General features: G+C 38.5%; 1 protein-coding gene across 8 annotated transcripts in view; it reads right to left on the bottom strand.

Moving 5' to 3' along the window:
* C4BPA (complement component 4 binding protein alpha) overlaps positions 1-17,847 on the bottom strand; it is a 40,715-nt gene extending 22,868 nt beyond the window's left edge. The window contains exons 1-4 of one of the 8 annotated variants that reach the window (XM_054460862.1): positions 17,652-17,847; positions 8,885-9,051; positions 7,776-7,961; positions 6,553-6,652 (exon numbers count right to left, since the gene is read on the bottom strand). In XM_054460862.1, coding sequence (XP_054316837.1) covers positions 6,553-6,652; positions 7,776-7,961; positions 8,885-9,026 — 428 coding nt within the window. In that variant the 5' untranslated portion in view covers positions 9,027-9,051; positions 17,652-17,847. Of the gene's footprint in view, positions 1-6,552; positions 6,653-7,775; positions 7,962-8,884; positions 9,154-14,866; positions 15,012-17,651 lie in introns of those variants that run through there. The other 7 variants (XM_054456885.1, XM_054459308.1, XM_054457754.2 and 4 more) reach the window with 7 other exon arrangements.

The raw sequence follows: 17,847 nt of genomic DNA on the forward strand, positions 1-17,847 counted from the left end.
CAAATATTGTACCTGCAGATCTAAGACAAAACAAATGTGATTTTAAGTGTGACTGAAGGAAATATAAGTGTTATATGCTCAGACAGCACTGAAATAGTATAACTAAGAAAAAATAGAGATAGGGAAGAGAGAGTAAAATAAATTCCCTTGTTGCCTGATCGTTTGCAAAATTGAGAGTGAAAGCAACCATAGACACATATGAATATTTCACATTAATGTTAAATACAAAATAAACACTAAGATAATATAAATGATACAAATTTACTGGTAGGGAAGATAGAAGGGGTGAAGGAGGGGGAAGAATACAAGATGTTTATTGTTGTTTATAACAAGGAACCAATTTAAACTATCTAAAGATAAAGAGGAATAATGGTATTATATAAATTTAAATGTATATAGGTCAACACTAGAACCAAATTTTGAACCTTCCTAAATACCACTATATATTTTTAATAGAAAATAAATATACACATACATATATATTACAAAATATGAAATAATATGACAAAATCAAGTCTATAAGTATGACTCACATCAATAAATGTAAACTCCTAATGAAAGAAAAACAGCTTTAACTGGAGCAAAATTCAGCTCTATGTTATATACAGGAGACAAACCTAAAAGTGTTTCAGACAGATTAAAAATAAAAGGCAGGATAAAATTATACCAAGCAAATTCAAATCAAAAGAAAAGCAAAGATAATAATTTTAATATCCCATAAGTTAGACATCAGAACCAAGATTATTAAATTACACAAAATGGGTACTTTATATGTTAAAGATTTTGATTTTCAGTGAAGAGCTATGAATCTTTATATAGCAAAATATGTACGTAGCAGCAATTTTAATAAAACAGAAGTAAATGAGACATAAGAAAAATGATCAAAATATGCTATTATCATTAAATTATTTTATAATAGTTAAAATAATTATAAAATTATTAATTTACTTTAACTCCTATCTTCATGCTTAAGGTATATAAAGACAAGCACAATGAAAGATTCAAAACAACTTATCAAGAAAGTAGATCTGACTGGGCACAGTGGCTCATGCCTGTAATCCCAGGAGTTTGCAAGGCCGGGGCAAGAGAATCCATTGAGCCCAGGTGTTCTAGACCAGCCTGAGCAACATAGCAAGACCTCATCTCTACAAAAGTTAGAACTTTAGCCAAGCATCATGGCACATGCCTGTAGGCCCAGCTACTCAGAAGGCTGAGGCAAGAGGATTGCTTGAGCCAGGGCAGTCCAGGCTACAGTAAGCCAAGACTGCACCACTGCACTCCAGCCTGTGTGATAGAGGGAGAACTTGTCTCAAAAAAAGAAAGTAAATCTGATGTGTATATAGCAAACTCTATATACTACTAATAAAAAAATCATTCATTTCAGTGCCTGTTGAAATATTAATGAAAATTGATGGTATATTATGATGCACCCTAAAACCTCTGTAAATTTTAAAACATAAAAATAGTAACATTCTTGGTTAATCTAGAAGTCTTTTTATTTCTTTTCTTTTTTTTTTTATTTTTTTATTCTTTAGAGATGGGTCTCGCTATGTTGCTCAGGCTAGTCTTGAACTCCTGGGATCAGGTGATCTTCCCACCTCAGCCTCTCAAAATGTTGGAATTACAGGCGTGAGCCACTGCACCTGGCCCAGTCAGTTTGGAAGTCTTCAGTGGAAGAATGCTTCTACTGTGGGACGCAGCAAGAGTTCCAAAAATTAGAGTTGCCAGATTTAGCAAATACAAAAACAGGGTGCCTAGTTAAATGGGAATTTCACGTAAACAATGAACAGTTTTTTTAGTTTAAGTGTGATCCAAATGTTGCATGGAACATACACTAAAATTATTTGTTGTTTACCCGAAAATCAAATTTAACTGGGCATCCTGTATTTTACCTGAAAACCCTAAATTAAGCTTGGAGGTTGAGACCTGCCAACTCTGGACCCTCATGCAAGTGAAGGAAAGGCAAAGAAGGAGTCCACTCTGATGGTTGGTGTGACTAATCTTGATAATGAAGGGAAAAATTAGATTGCTTCTGCACAGTGATGGTAAAGATGAGTATGTCTGGAATGCAGGAGATTCCCTGGAGCACCGCCTTATACTCCAATGCCCTATAATTAAAATCAACAAAAAACTATAATAACCCAAATCAGGCAGGACTGCTGATGGCCCAGACCATTCAAGAATAAAGGTTTAGGTGACCCCATTGGGCAAGGAACCAACGTCAGATGAAGTGCTTGCTGAGGGCAAAGAGAATATGGAATGAGTAACAGAAACATGTCGTTATAAATATCTGCTACAACCACATGACCAGTTGCATAAACAAGGACCATAAAAGTTGTGAATATTTCTTTCTTATTTTAATATAAATAGACATTACATTAATTGTTTTTCTTTTTACCCCTTTCCTTCCCCTACTGTATAAGATGTGTTCGTAGTGGCTTACCTTACATCTCAATATTTAAGTTATAGAATATCAAAGGGGAGATACGACTCAGCTCAAAGGGAATTCTCTTTTAGGAAGAGAATTTCCATGTTTTTGGGTGTATGATAATTGCATTATGTAAAATGTGAGTATTACTTTGCTATTGACTTTATTTGGAAATTAAGCTAAGTATGGTTAAAACTAGTGTATACAAATATCACATTTGACAAGGGGTGAGCTGTGGTAGATTTATGTTGTGTCAACTTAGCTAAGCTGTAATTATGTTTCCCAGAATTATCTTCCATACATAATGCCAAGTTAGTATGGCCCATAAAAGATGGTAGATGTGAATTAGTAGAGCCATACTCCATATGCTAGAAAGGTCAGGGCAGAGCACAGGATGTGACTGCAGTTCACAAGCACTGTTGTTTCTCTGTTCTATCACTTTGTTAGCAGAGGGCTCAACCAGGCCACTGCAGAGCCAGCTCCTGCAGGATCTCCTCCTTGATGTACCCTGGCTTCTGATCCAAGTACATTAGCACTGTGACGGACAACTTCTACAGGACATACCCATTTTTGAAGTTGAAGGCTAAGGGGCAGTGAAAGAACAAGATGAATTCCGGTTTACAATGGTGGGCTTTACTCACTCATCTTTGCAGGTTCCAGTTTGTCCTTGAAGCACTCAGTTCATGTCTATCTTCCCTTCCTGAGTCCCTGCCCTGCTGACTTCAGGCCACAGCAATAGACATTGAAGGAACAGCCTCCTGTAAACACCATTTAACTATCTCCCACACCTATGTCAAGTTAGGTCCCTACAATAAATCCTGCGGTTCTATTTCTCCAGGTAAATCCTGACTGACATAATTAACGTAAGTAGATAAGAAAAAGAAAATGGAAATCTAAAAATTGGAAAGTAGGAGGTAAAAGAATCATTGAAATGATGTGATTACAAACCAGGTAATCCTAAGAGAATTCAACTGAAAGAATTTTTTAAAATTTTTACAAATAATATGACATGGTTTGGCTGTGTCCCCACCCAAAACTCATATTGAATTGTAGTTCCTATAATCCCCATGTGTCATGGGAGGAATGTAGTGGGAAGTAATTGAATCATGGGGGCGGTTACCCCAATGCTATTCTCGTGATAGTGAGTGAGTTCTCATGAGGTCTGTTGGTTTTATGAGGGGCTTTTCCCCCTTTACTCAACACTTATCCTCCCTGCCGCCATGTGAAGAAGGTGCCTTTCTTCCCCTTTGCCTTCTGCCATGATTGTAAGTTTCCTGAGGCCTTACCAGCCATGTGGAACTGTGAGTAAATTAAACCTCTTTTCTTTATAAATTACCCAGTCTTGGGTATTTCTTCATAGCAGCATGAGAATGAACTAATGCATAATAAAAAAATTTAGAAAGTTAGCTGAGATATCAAACTAACATGCAGAAATCAATAGTAGATAGATGATAGAGATAGATAGATGATAGATAGATGATAGATAGATAGATAGATAGATAGATAGATAGATAGATAGATAGATAAACTAGTTACAATACAAAATGGATAAATAATCCATTTAAAATACCAAAAACCTTTTTTGTTTGGTTTTGCCAGAGGTTTAAACTCTTCAAGAAATGCAAAATCTATGTGAGGAAAGCTGAAACACACATTAAGAAACAAGAAAAAAAAGACTAAGATGAACTGAGGAAAGCATAGCAAAGGGTAGCAGAATATGCCAAAATAGACCAGTTTGGCATAAGGATTGTTTTTTGAGTTAAAAGCACTTGAAACACAGCAAGATGCAGAAGGGCACTCTGACCTCCCCTTTTCTTCCTGAAGGCAGGAGATGAAACTCTCACAGGAAAGATACCTTCCCTGTACCTTAAGGAAAAGAACACTCTTATCACCAGAGGCAGGGAGTCAAGGCCAAGAGAAATCCGTACAAAGAAACTTTGTACAAAGACCACTTTTTGGATCTTCATTTTCCTGTGAAGGTTCCTGTGTACTTGTTAAAATAAAACCTGTGTGCTTTTCTCCTGTTAATCTGTTTCATGTCAACTTAATTCTCAGGCCTGGTGGAGACCCTAAGAGGGTAGAGGAAAAGTTTTGCCTTCTCTACAGTAACATATTCTTGTCTAGAGAGAGTCAACATTATAAAATATCTATTCTCCTAAAGTTAATTTTACCAATTTATTTTTCGAGATGAGGTCTTGCCCTGTCACCCAGGTTGTAGTGCGGTGGCACTATCATGGCTCACTGCAGCCTCGACCTCCCAGGCTCAAGTGATCCTCCCGCCTCAGCCTGTTGCATAGCTGGGACTAGAAGTGCGTGCCACCATACACTTGGCTAATTTTTTAAATTTCTTATAGAGACAAGGTCTCCCTATGTTGCGCAGGCTGGTCTCGAACTCCTGGACTCAAGAGATCTTCCCACCTTGGTCTTCCAAACTGCTGGGATTACAGGTGTGAGCCACTGTGCTTCACCTAAAATTAATTTTAAAACTAATCTAACACTGATTTTAAAATATGTCTAACTTTAAAGTTCTTATAGAAAAATAAATACGTGCTGTCAGGAAAACTTCAAAAAAGAAGAGCAATAAGATAGCACTACCCATATTGGCTATTAAAACATATTATAAAGCCTCATTTATTAAATGACTGTGAAACTTGTACATAAATGTACAGAAAAAATACTGGCATTGAATAGAAAGTCCAGAAATAGACCTAGATAAGTATATGAATTTTATATAGTATCAAAGAGCATCTCAAATCAGTAAAGGCAAACTTTTAAATAAGTGGTGTTGGGGTAACAGGAAAGCAATATGAAAAAATATAGTCTAAAATCTGTACCTGATACTGTATACTGTATATTAACTCCAAATAAATTAAAGCTTTGAATATTAAAAAATATGAAAATATAAAAGAAGTAGAGGAAATATAGGCAATTTTTTTAAACCTTATATTGGGGAAGGCCTTAAGACATAAAATCCAAAAGCCATTTCTAAAAGGGAAATTGATGAATTTAACAACATAGATACAAATAATTTCTCCTTAAGGGGAAAAAAATACCAATAGCCAAGTCAAAAACATTATACATATACATACACACACACACACACACACACACATACATACACACACACACACACACACACACACACACAGTGGGAAAAGTTACAGTATATACCAGAATCAAGGCCTAAATCCTGCTATGCACAGACTCATGTGTATGTCTAAATGTATATATCCTAAAACTTAAGAATAAAAAGTTCAACAAGTTAAGGAAAAAAAAACAGCAACCAGGCATCAGACATGCTAACTAGTGCACAAATAAATACAAACATCCCTTGGACATAAAAAAATATACTCAACCTCCCTGACAATAAGAGAAATGTACAGTGAAACTATAGTGAGATTTTATTTTCACCTCTTACATTGGGAAAAATTCAAAAATTGAGAAGTTTTCAAAAGTTTGACAACACAGTTGGAGAGTTTATGGAGAGACAGACATTTGCATACTCTGCAAAACCACGAAACCCTTAGGGAAAGCAGTCTGACAATATCTTTTAAATTTTCAAATATACATACTCTTTGAGCCAGGGAGGCCTCCTCTAGGAAGCTACCCTGCAGATGTAACTACATATGTATAAAATGACATACATACAAGAGAATAAGTCAGAGCATTGTTCAGAATAGCAAAAGATTGGAAACATCTATGGATCCATCACAAGGACAGCAAAGCCATGACACAACTACACAACAACATTCTATGCAGTTGTAAAAAGAAATTGAGGAAACTCTCTATGCGCAAACATGGAAATATCTCCAGTATACATTGATAAGTAAACAATAAAGCAAGATTCAATACTAGGTTCATTAGAGGAAAAAGGGGAAAATAAGAATATATGCTAACTTCTTAGCTTGTATTTATACAAGGAAACACTAGAAAGATACATACGAACCAATAAAAATAGATCTTTGCTTGAGGACAAGAAGGAATGGGGTGTATGGAGATAGGATGGAAATGAGAATTCTCAGCGTCTATCTTTTTACATCATTTTAAATTTTGAAATATATGAACACTTCAGCTATTTTTTAAATAAATATAAAAGAATTGTTCATAGATTACCTCACACTCACCCTTCTGAACAGCTGAATTCTATTTGTGATCCAAAAGATAAATCTGTCTTAATCTCCACTTGCCCATTAGGTAACTCTCCTGGGTGTCTGCATCGTTTGTCTGGGAGAAAAATTTAAACAATGATTAGTACTTCCAAGTACTCACAGATATGGCATTAGAAAAGAAAAGAAATTAACCGAGGTTCACCTCTGCTTCTGGAAACACGGAGAGATTTAGATTCAAACTTATTTCTAACCCTGACTCACCTCAAAATTAATATAAAATTTGATCTCATTTTTTTCTGGTACATTTTACCAATAGAGAAAAATGACCAGTTAAATAATTGCAGCAGTAGAACACGTGGTCCAGGACTTAATAAGCTGACCAGGGACGGGAGAGCTTTGCTTCATTCTATGTCTATGGCATGTACTTAGAACCTAGGCCACTCAAAAATGCATGTCACAAAAGGAACAAAAAAGAGAAAGTATCGATTGTATACCCCTACTATTGGAAAACACCACAGAATGCATTCCCAACTGACAGTGAATCATAACTTTTCTTCAAAACACAGCAAATATTTTGAGTGAGGTTCTTTTGAAAACTGCATTGCCACTTTCTAGCCACCTACCTTTTTTATAATTTTTTAAAAAGTGAATCTGATTTTCAATATATCATAATGAAATTTGTGGTTCATTTCTTGAAAGAAGTGTTTGGTGGATTACTTTATAAAGAATAGACTTCTGACCAGGCCCAGTGGCTCATACCTGTAATCCCAGCACTTTGGGAGGCCGAGGCAGGCAGATCACTTGAGGTCAGGAGTTTGAGACCAGTCTAGCCAATATGGTGAAACCCTGTATCTACTAAAAACACAAAAATTAACCAGGTGTGGTGGCGCACGCCTGTAATTCCAGCTACTCAGGAGGCTGAGGCAGGAGAGTCACTTGAAACCAGGAGGCAGAGGTTGCAGGGAGCCAAGATTCCACCACTGCACTCCAGCCTGGGAGACAGAGCTAGACTCCGTCTCAAAAAAAAAAAAAAAGAACTGAGTTATTTTTCAATGCAATTAACTACCCCTAATTTTTCTGTTTTGCTTTGTTTTTCAAAAAATGCCACAAGTATGTACATTGAAATCAGTAATTGACAAACTGTCTTCTTGGTGACTAAAGATTCAGAAAATTTAGTTTCTGAGACAACTTTCCAAAGATAGGAAAAGCAAAGGAAAAAAATAAATGTTGATACTTACGGATACAGAAGGTATTATACACCCATTTGCCATCAGAATTACAGGTAAGCGTCTGAGTTGAATGGGATCTCATGTAGCCAGGGCGGCAGGTGTATTTCAGAGTAGTTCCAGTTTTGAAGCGTGTCTCAGTCAACGTAATATCCACCGGGGCAGCAAACGATAAAGTGGGTGGAGGATCACAATTGCCTGGACACCAAAATGAGAAGGAGCACCAAAACTTATACCTTGGGACACAGCATCTTATTGTTTCTGTAGTGTGATGTTTAGAGCAGGGATCGTTCTTTTCACCTCTAGTCAAGAAAAATCATAACTCCTATTATACTCTCTGTTCAATACACCTAGTGAGTGATCAGTAATATATATTTGTTCACAAATGATAATGACAATGATAACAATAAACAGTAATGATAAGAGGCAGAATTTTTTTCCCTTCTCTACTACACATGGGATAATTTATCTGAAAAAGAAGAAAGACATGAACTTCACCAACCTATTAGACTCCCCATAACTGCTGACTCAAATGCATCTGTGCAAAGTCAGAAGTCCCTACAAGTTGCCTCAACAGAAACATATTATTGTATTGAAATAACATTATATAACATTGGTTGCCTCAGGGAAGGGAAACAGGGTGGCTGAGAAATGGGTAAAAATAACATTTTTAATTTTTTTTTTACATCTGTTTGATTTTGAATGATATGGAGGAAGAAGCATGGAGCCCTTGAAGCATAAAAATCTTAACTTTGCTTTTTTTGCAATAATTACCAGGCTGATTTACTTTTTAAGCACCCCCTGAATAAACCCACAAACAGTGAAAATTGTTTAGTCATAGTAATAGATAATATCGATCTGTCCATATTATCATCCATATAGATGGTTGGGAGAGAAATTCTTTCCTAGAGAAATAAAAATCTAGGGGAAAATGTCTAGAACACTATTTCCTTTATGTGTAAAGCAAATTTCCCTAACTTCTAGCCTGTCAAATAAACTACCTGTTGATGAAGCTGGGTCTCTGCTAGAAGCTCAGTCATCATTTTTTTTAGGCTTAAAAGTGAATGCACAGATGATCTTGATTGTTTGTTGCTGATCTGAGCTTGTTTTCCACTACTCACCAAGAACAGCAGGCAACAGAGCAGCGACCAAGGTCATTTGGAAGAGAATTGGATCAGAGACTTTCCACAGCCTGGAGAAGGGCCAGACTGCCATTTTCCCTTTTCTATGAAGAGCCCCAGATGGAGTTTTTGGGGGGTGCATGGCCTGCTGCTTCGCTGATGTTTTTCTGCTGAAAGAACTCAATTTAATAAATAGTCATTGAATTCCAACTTGTCATAAAGCACTAGAATAAATGTTATGGGATCCATGTCTTCAAGGAAATGACAGCCTGGAGTGGAAACAAAACAAAACAAACCGCTGAGCACAAATGTTACAGCACAAGACAGTAAGGATTGGCCTCTGCAGAAGCTGTGTGCTCAGAAGAGAGATTGATTCCAAGTGGAGGGAGGGAGTGGGCTTTGCAGAGGAGACTGCATCTGCACTAGGTATACTGAAGACATTGCAGAATGGATGCAGGTCATGTTGAGGGAACAACAGATAATACTCCAATTTGGCTGAATGTCTGAGATGGGGAAGGGACAGTTTACAGATGTGTCTGAATGGGATGTAAATGTCAAGTTTAGGAAATTCATGGACTTTACTCTTTGGGGAATAAAAGTGCTTGTTTTTGATGTGAATGTTTGTTTTTAAGCTGAGGAATGACACAATTATTATGCTTTAAGATCATTATGGCAGACATGCACAAGATAGATTGAAGGGATTAGAGGAAAGAAACAGGGAGGTTGAGTGAGAAGACTTGCAATTGGCCAGATGATCTAACAAAGAAATGGCAGAGGAGTTAGAGGAAAGGTACAAACATAAAAAAAAAAAAAAGGCAGAAAAATGATGGGATAGAGAGAAAGAGTTGAGTTGCCGTATAGAAGTATTGGGAGTTCCTTGCGAGAACTATTGACAAAGGCAATAAACCATGAAGCAATTTGCAGTTTTGAAAAATGATCATACACACACACACACACACACACATATATATATTAAAAATATACATGGCAAATGCACTTTTATTTTTAAATCAGACTATATAGACTTGTTTAAAGCAAAATTAGTAAGGACTTTTTTTGTTAATCTTCATCACCACTTCCCATTCCCTTTGGAGAACACGACATAGCCTAAGTTTGCATTAGGAAAAGGTCCCTTTCCTTTGGGTAGATACTCAATAGTGGGAATCAAAGGGGAGTTCTATTTTTCGTTTTTTGAGAAATCTCTGTACTGTAAATCTATAAAAATAAAAAGAAATTAAGAAAAGAAATAGTCCTTGTCTTCAAAGGAATATATGAAGTTAACCAAATTCACTCCCATAAAATAGTGAATTTCATCTTTTACTTCGACATCTTTGTTAGATCCAGATGGTTGGACGCTCTCATGCATCCATAATTCATACAAAGCCCATATATGTTTAGGTAAAGGGAGTCCCTTCAATCAATATTTCTCCCCAAGATGTTTCAGTCTCACATAATGTAGGACTGTAATGTAATGTAATGTATATCTAAGGTAATGTTCAGTCCCTCAACATAAAACTGGTCTCAGTAATATGGAACAGTCTTACATAATGTGGGACTGAAACATCTTGGAGAGAAACTGTGTGGGAGAAGGGAAGTTTATAGTGCCCTTCATACTTTGTGGGGTCTAATTTCTTCGTTGAGTAAAGACTCACATAAGCTTCTTATCTTTCTAAAACTCAGTTCTGATGAAGCCATCCCTCCACCTGTTGTCAGCTGTGGGAACCCCATGTCACACACGTCCTGTCCCATGAGCTCTATACATCCCCACCGGGGCAATTCTGCCAATATGTAAATTCACCTAACGAGCAATTTACCAGTTGTAGTCACTTACTGGAAATGTGTTCACAGACTTTGTACTGAATGAATCCAGGTGGTCTAGAGAGGTTGGGAGGAGCCAGGACCAACGTTCTGGGCCTTCATGCTTCCCCTTTCTACTCAGTTTCCTCTTCTTTTTTCCCCATTATCCTCCTTCCTAACTCTATGCTCCTCTCTGCCCTCACAATCTTGTGAAGCTGGAGACAGCTGAGAGCCAGGCAGGTTGCATATCATGAAAACCACCTCACTCATAATCTGTGAAATTTATAAAATGTGACAAATTTCTCCCACCCAATAAGATGTGTTATGAACTATGAAAACTATGGGAAAAAGTTTCTTCAATTTTTGACAATGAGTAGATTTGTTGTGTTTATTGAATTTCAGTGAAATTGAAGAAAGGGATTAAAAACACCAGCGGGCTGGCAAAATAGAAATGACTATGAAAAATCAAAAGGATAAGAGTATAAAGTGGAAATTTCCCATAGGAATTGTTGCAGTTGTTATTACATTCACAGGAAAAATATATATGTTGAATATGTTCAGAAAAATATTCATGACTATATTTACAAAAATACAACCATAAGATTAAATCATTAGCTTCAAGAAGTTGAACAAAAATATCTTAAATGCTGCTAGAATATGTATTCATTAGCTACATTCAAAAAGAATATATTTATACTCATTGAATATTCAAAATGATTTTTTTTTTCTTTTTCTTTTCTAAAATTGTAATAGAGATGTGATCTTACTATGTTGCCCAGGCTGGTCTCAAACTCTTGGCCTCAAGCAATTCTCCCACCTCGGCCTCACAGAGTGCTGGGGTTACAGGCATAAGCCACCATGCCTGGCCTCCAAAATGAATATTTCTTAAAACAATGTTAGATAAATTGATACTTTGATAAATTCAGCAAATTTATTTCTATGAACTGATCCTTCAGGTACTGGCATTCACTCAATTGGCTTTGATGACTAACTTTTCAGTATTGTGGTCTGACCCCTTAGGCTCCAGCTATCCTGGACAACCAGAATTCCTTACCATTCCCAGCGCTTTCCTATCTCCCATTCCTGTCCACATCATCTACCCTCTCTCTTTTTCCTCTTTAATTCCTACTCATTCTGCCAGTCCCTTCTCCAGCATTCCCTCCTATCCAGGCAAGCCTCCACATACCAAGTACAATTTTGTATTTATAACTCTGATTCAGACTTGGTCTGTAACTCATATCTGAAGTCTGCCTTCACCACTAAACCACAAGATCCTTGAAATGACAGAGTACGCTCCCATTTATTTCTGCCCCACAATAGTACCTAGCCTGCACCTCATGAAGTTAAAGTGCTCAAAAAATGTGCATTGAATTTAAATCCAAAAGCTCCTAGTGATAACATGTGTTCCAAAGAAAAGTAGTACTGTGCCATATCACTGTCTCCCCTTACAGTGTATGCTTTGTTAAGGACTGATTTTACCTGATTTTAAAGCAAGGCAAACACCTGTATTTTAATGAGAACTGGCCCAAATAATTTTACTCTAGGCTCTTCCATTCTTAAACCAAAGTCATCATATCATCAATTAGTCAAGGGAGGACAGTGAAGGAGGGAAGCAGTAAGCAAAAACTGGTTCTCCTCCTTCCACAGGTTATGACAGGAGATACAGACAAATGCAGACCCTACACTGTCATGAAGAAGATATTTCACTCCCTTTACTTCAGCCTCACACCTAGGCCATGGCCACAGAGCTGGGGACAGAGGAGGACAGTGTGGCCAAGACCTTGGGCATGGGCTCTGGAGTCACACCCAGAACATGTGAGTTGGCATCCTGGCTCTACCACATGGGAACCGAGTCTCATGGGCAAAACACTCAGCTCTTCTAAGCCTCAGTTTCCTTTATTATAAAATAAGAAGGATAACTGTAATTTCATCTCGGAATTTCTGAGAGGGGCTTGGCATGGTGTGTGGACAGCACATAGTAAACATTTAAAAGAAATGATAGGGAAGAGTTTCATAGAATTGGCATTCGAATGTCACTGTCAGAAGCCGAACTCCTGGACGTCAAAACATTGTCATCATTATGATTTAAAATTGCAATAAATGGTTGCATCACCAGGGAATGTAATCACCCCAATGCCGAGGAACATCCACTGAACTTCTGGCTAGAAGCCCTGGGTCTGGTCTCCACTGTGGCCTTTGGTACAATGAGATCTACTGTGTCATGCACAGCAGAGGGATGCTGGCGCCTCGGGCTGTCCTGGGGCTTTGTCTTCCCTTGCCCTCAACTATCTTCCTGAAAGGAAGTCATCCACATCCATAACTTTAATCATCGTACCCGAATCACCCTCAGGTTGGACACGGTAGCTCACGCTTGTAATCCCAGCACTTTGGGAGGCTGAGGTGGGCAGATCACGAGGTCAGGAGTTCAAGACCAGCCTGACTAACATGGTGAAACCCCGTCTCTACTAAAAATACAAAAATTAGCTGGGTGTGGTGGTGCACGCCTGTAATCCCAGCTACTCAGGAGGCTGAGGCAGGTTAATCACTTGAACCCAGGAGGTGAAGGTTACAGTGAGCCGAGATCACACCACTGCACTCCAGCCTGGGCGACAGAGAGACTCCGTCTCAAAAATAAATAAATAAATAAAATGAATCACCCACAGACCTCTGGGCCTAATTGTCTCTGGTTCATGCAAAAACTTCCATGCTCCATAAATTCAATTGTTAATAATTAGTTTATTCTGTCTTATTCCTTCCTCCGTGTAAGTTTTAAGCTATTCAGGCTTGTCTTCTTTACTCTGGTTGTTAACTAGTTAAATTCTGGTGCTTAAATTAGGTCTTTCTAAAGGCAATGAAATAAATCTCTGTAAAATAAGGAGGAACTCTTTTCCTCTGCAGCTGCAAAAAAGCAGATGATAATCTACGTGACAAAACTGACCTTGCAAATGTTTTTTCTAACAAAGGAGTCGTTCCTGGATTTTAGAGATGACTGCTCTGCCACATGACAGTAACTTTTAACCTCAGAAGAGTGTAATTCTGAGTTACACTTTTCTTAGTTATCTTAGTGAATTTTCTTTTCTGGAATAATATTTAAATGAACATTTCTGTTTACTGAAAGTTATAAGTGCTTGTGAGTTTTCCTTGCCAAATCCAGAAATAATTATTACACTTTCCTCTTTATCTGCAACCTTGAAAGTAAACTAAAACTTTTTGACTCTGTTAGATTTCTGATTTAAGCAAAAAATAATAATAATAATAATTTAAGTTAAAATTCCCAAGGTTCAAATCAGTATTTCCAATTACTTCATTTGTATCTCCCAGGCACCTTGAATTTAATATATTTCAAACTAAATTCGCTATGTTCCTCCAACACTACTTAATATCTGTGCTTTCTGTCTCAGTGAAGGTGACAATCTCCACCCAGCCTCCCAGACTAGAAATCCAAGTCATTATTGCCTCCTCTGTCTCACCTCCTTGCACTATTCAGAGTCGTCAAGTTCTATCAAGTTGGTCATAGCAGCAGCACCAGAATCTGCCACTCTTTCCTACACTCCACTTCCATAGTCCAGGTTTAGGTTCCTATAATTCCCTTCCCCTCACCCTAGACCACTACAAAAGCCTTCAAACATTTATAAGCCAGCTTCCATGTTGATGCCATTATGTCCCTAAAAAGCAATTTACGTGTTGTTACTCTGCTTAAAAACTTTCATGGTTCCCAGTTTCCATAGGTTCCCCATCTGTCCCAATTTTCCCATCATTTCTGCCTTAGAACATCATGCTTCAGTCTCAAGGAGGCACTTACCCTTCCCCAAAAACATTCTGGATTTCTTTTTTGAGACAGGGTCTCACTCTGTGTCACCTGGGCTGGAGTGAAGTGGTGCAATCACAGCTCACTGCAGCCTCAACCTCCTGGCCTCGAATGATGCTCCCACCTCCATCTCCCCAGTAGCTGGGACCACAGGAGTGTGCCACCACACCCAGCTAATTTTTTAATTTTTTGTAAAGACAGGGGTCTCACTATGTTGCCCAAGCTGGTCTTGAACTCCTGGCCTCAAGTGAACCTCCCACCTCAGCCTCCCAAAGTGCTGAAATTATAGGCGTGAGCCACCACACACAGCCAGGATTTTTTAAAAAAACATCTGCAAGCATTTGCAGTTAATGTCTCCCATGCATTAATGCTCTTACCTCCAACTTCTCCTTTATTCACTATTCCTTTATTCACTATTCAGATCAAATGCCACCTCCTTGGTGAAGCATTGCCTGACTTCATCATGAAATGCCAGTGTTTTCTGTTCTTCCAGTACTTGGCTAATACCTTAATTGTAACATTGTTTTGTATCCTAACTATCTATTTGCTTTTGCCTCCCGAAATACATTGTGAATTCCTTGAAGACAAGGAAGGTATTTATTCAACTTTCCATCTCTAACGTGGTATTGTAACTGGTCTATATAACCCCGTGACTCCTTTGTTAAAAAAACACATTTGCAAGGTCAGTTTTGTCACGCAGATTATCATCTGCTTTTTTGCAGATGCAGAGGAAGAGAAAAAAGTTCCTCCTTATTTTGCAGAGATTTCTTTCACTGCCTTTAGAAAGACCTAATTTGAGCACCAGAATTTAACTAGCTTAAAACTTACACGGAGGAGACCGGGCGCGATGGCTCACGCCTGTAATCCCAGCACTTTGGGAGGCCGAGGCAGGCGGATCACGAGGTCAGGAAATCGAGACCATCCTGGCTAACACGGTGAAACCCCGTCTCTACTAAAAAGACAAAAAATTAGCCGGGCGTGGTGGCGGGCACCTGTAGTCCCAGCTACTCGGGAGGCTGAGGCAGGAGAATGTCGTGAACCCGGGAGGCAGAGCTTGCAGTGAGCCGAGATCGCGCCACTGCACTCCAGTCTGGGCAACAAAAGCGAGACTTCCGTCTCAAAAGAAAAAAAAAAAAGAAAAACTTACACGAAGGAAGGAATAAGACGGAATAAATAATAATAAATCTAAAAGGAATGAAACTCAATTTAATTTTATCTTTAGAATGAGAATGACTGTCTCACTGAGGACCAAATGAAATAATGTGTGTGAAATGCTTTGTCAGTTTTGAAGAGAGATAATACAGTGACTAGGCTTCCCTAACAAACCATCAGGATGCATCCTAACTCTTCTCCAACTACGGCGTTTGCAGTTCACCATGACTACTCCTGGTGGTCCCTCAGCAGAAACCAGCTGGCCACAGAGTATGGGAATGGAGGCTAGAACTTGCGAGCTGAGAAGACCCAAGTTGGAATTCCAGCAATACCACAGTCTAAGTCTGTGATCTTGAAGAAGCTATATCAGCTTCTTGGATATCAGTTCCCTCCATCTCTAAAATGATGACATTAAAACTAGATGAACAAATTCTGCAATTATGTAACTGCTCACTGAAAAGCTGAGACTACTCTAGCAAACTTTCATATTTCAAGGACGTCATCTTTTAAATTCCTGCAGAAATGGAACTAACTCAAGAACTTTAGTCAGCATTGCGGGTCCCTTGTGAAAAAATACTATCAGCACTTAGCAACGCAGTACAACTTGAGAGTCACTGGAAAAATCTTTAGTCCTCAAATTTCTCCTTTCATGAGAAGTTACTTTTTAAGTTAATGTTTATTTTGTCTAACTTCCCCCTTTTAAAATGCAGATACCTTGTGAAAGGATAGTATTTTTCTCCAGTCTCGGGCTGAGTGTCTTCTTCCTTATACCTGGGCTCTCAATTATATCACTTACAAACTCCAGAAGGAACTTGCTTCCACACTTTCCCCACTCTTCCTAGAATCTCTTTTTTTTTCTTTCTTTCTTTTTTTTTTTTTTTTTTTTTGAGATGGAGTTTCACTCTTGTTGCCCAGACTGGAGTGCAATGGCACGATCTCGGCTCACCCCAACTTCTGCCTTCCTGGTTCAAACGATCCTCCTGCCTCAGCCTCCCGAGTAGCTGGGATTACGGACATGTGCCACCATGCCTGGCTAATTTTGTAATTTTAGTAGAGACAGGGTTTCTCCATGTTGGTCAGGCTGGTCTCGAACTCCCGACCTCAGGTGATCCACCAGCCTCAGCCTCCCAAAGTGCTGGGATTACAGGAGTGAGCCACCGTACCTGGCCAAATCTCTTTATTTTTCTGTCAGCTCCTTTATTCTGTGCTCATACTATATTCAAATGTATCTCTAAGCTTAATGCCAACCTTCTTTGATGCTTCTGCCTCTTCTGTAGTCTACTTTTTATTCTTTTAGTGTTGCCATATTTAGAGATAGAATAGGAATCAGCAAAGAGATAAGTGGTTGAAGAATTAAAATGAGGATCAGAATGGTACTGTATCCTGGCCAACCAAGGAAGAAGAGAATTTCAAGAAGGAAGGGTTATCAGCATCTTCAAATTAAGAAAGTAAAGAAGATGAGGACGACTAAGCCTGCTAGTCATCCAACTGGAGGCTGGCCAGTGTCCTCCTTATTACCAAATCTAAACATCTTTGCTGTCAATGGTGGAGGAGATTTGGAGTGGTTAATCAAATCTCAAAATAGAAATGGCCCCAGTTTTCAGAATGTAGACTATGAAAAGCAAGCTTCCTGTGAACTCTTTGAAAAGTCTGGTTGACCCCTTGCCTCAACTCTCTGATGTGGGAAGGTGGTGAAAGATCAACAAACCAACACAGCTGTCTTTTAGATACAGTAACAAGAGCAACACCTTACACCTCTTCTTCTTTAGCTTATTTTATTAGAATGCAATATTATTCCTCCATTTATAATTTTTAAAACTTGAGGCTCAGATAGGGTTTAAAGTACCTCTCAAGTCTTACATCCCCCAATACAGTGCTCCTGAAAAGATTTCTGCTGAAAACACCTCCAAGCTTTTGTCTCTGTTTTATCCTTCTAATCCTGCACTCCTTAAAGGGCCAAACCACCAGCCTTTCCTCCAAGCTATCCCAAGGGTTTAGTAGTCCACCGACCTTTGGTAGTTGAGGAAGAGCAGAAGACTCTATGATGATATCTTGGATAGTTTCTCAAAGAAGAAAACTGCCTTGATCTATGTAGTCCGGGTTCCTCCCCAGATCAGAGTTTATCATAATACCCTGAAGTTGACTGGTAATTGCTCCACCAAAAAGTCCCTGAATTTCAGCCATGCGGTTGGCTGGTTAGGGATGG

The sequence above is a fragment of the Pongo pygmaeus genome, chromosome 1 (genome assembly GCF_028885625.2).
Source record: "Pongo pygmaeus isolate AG05252 chromosome 1, NHGRI_mPonPyg2-v2.0_pri, whole genome shotgun sequence".
In the NCBI taxonomy this organism is placed as follows: Eukaryota; Metazoa; Chordata; class Mammalia; order Primates; family Hominidae; genus Pongo; species Pongo pygmaeus.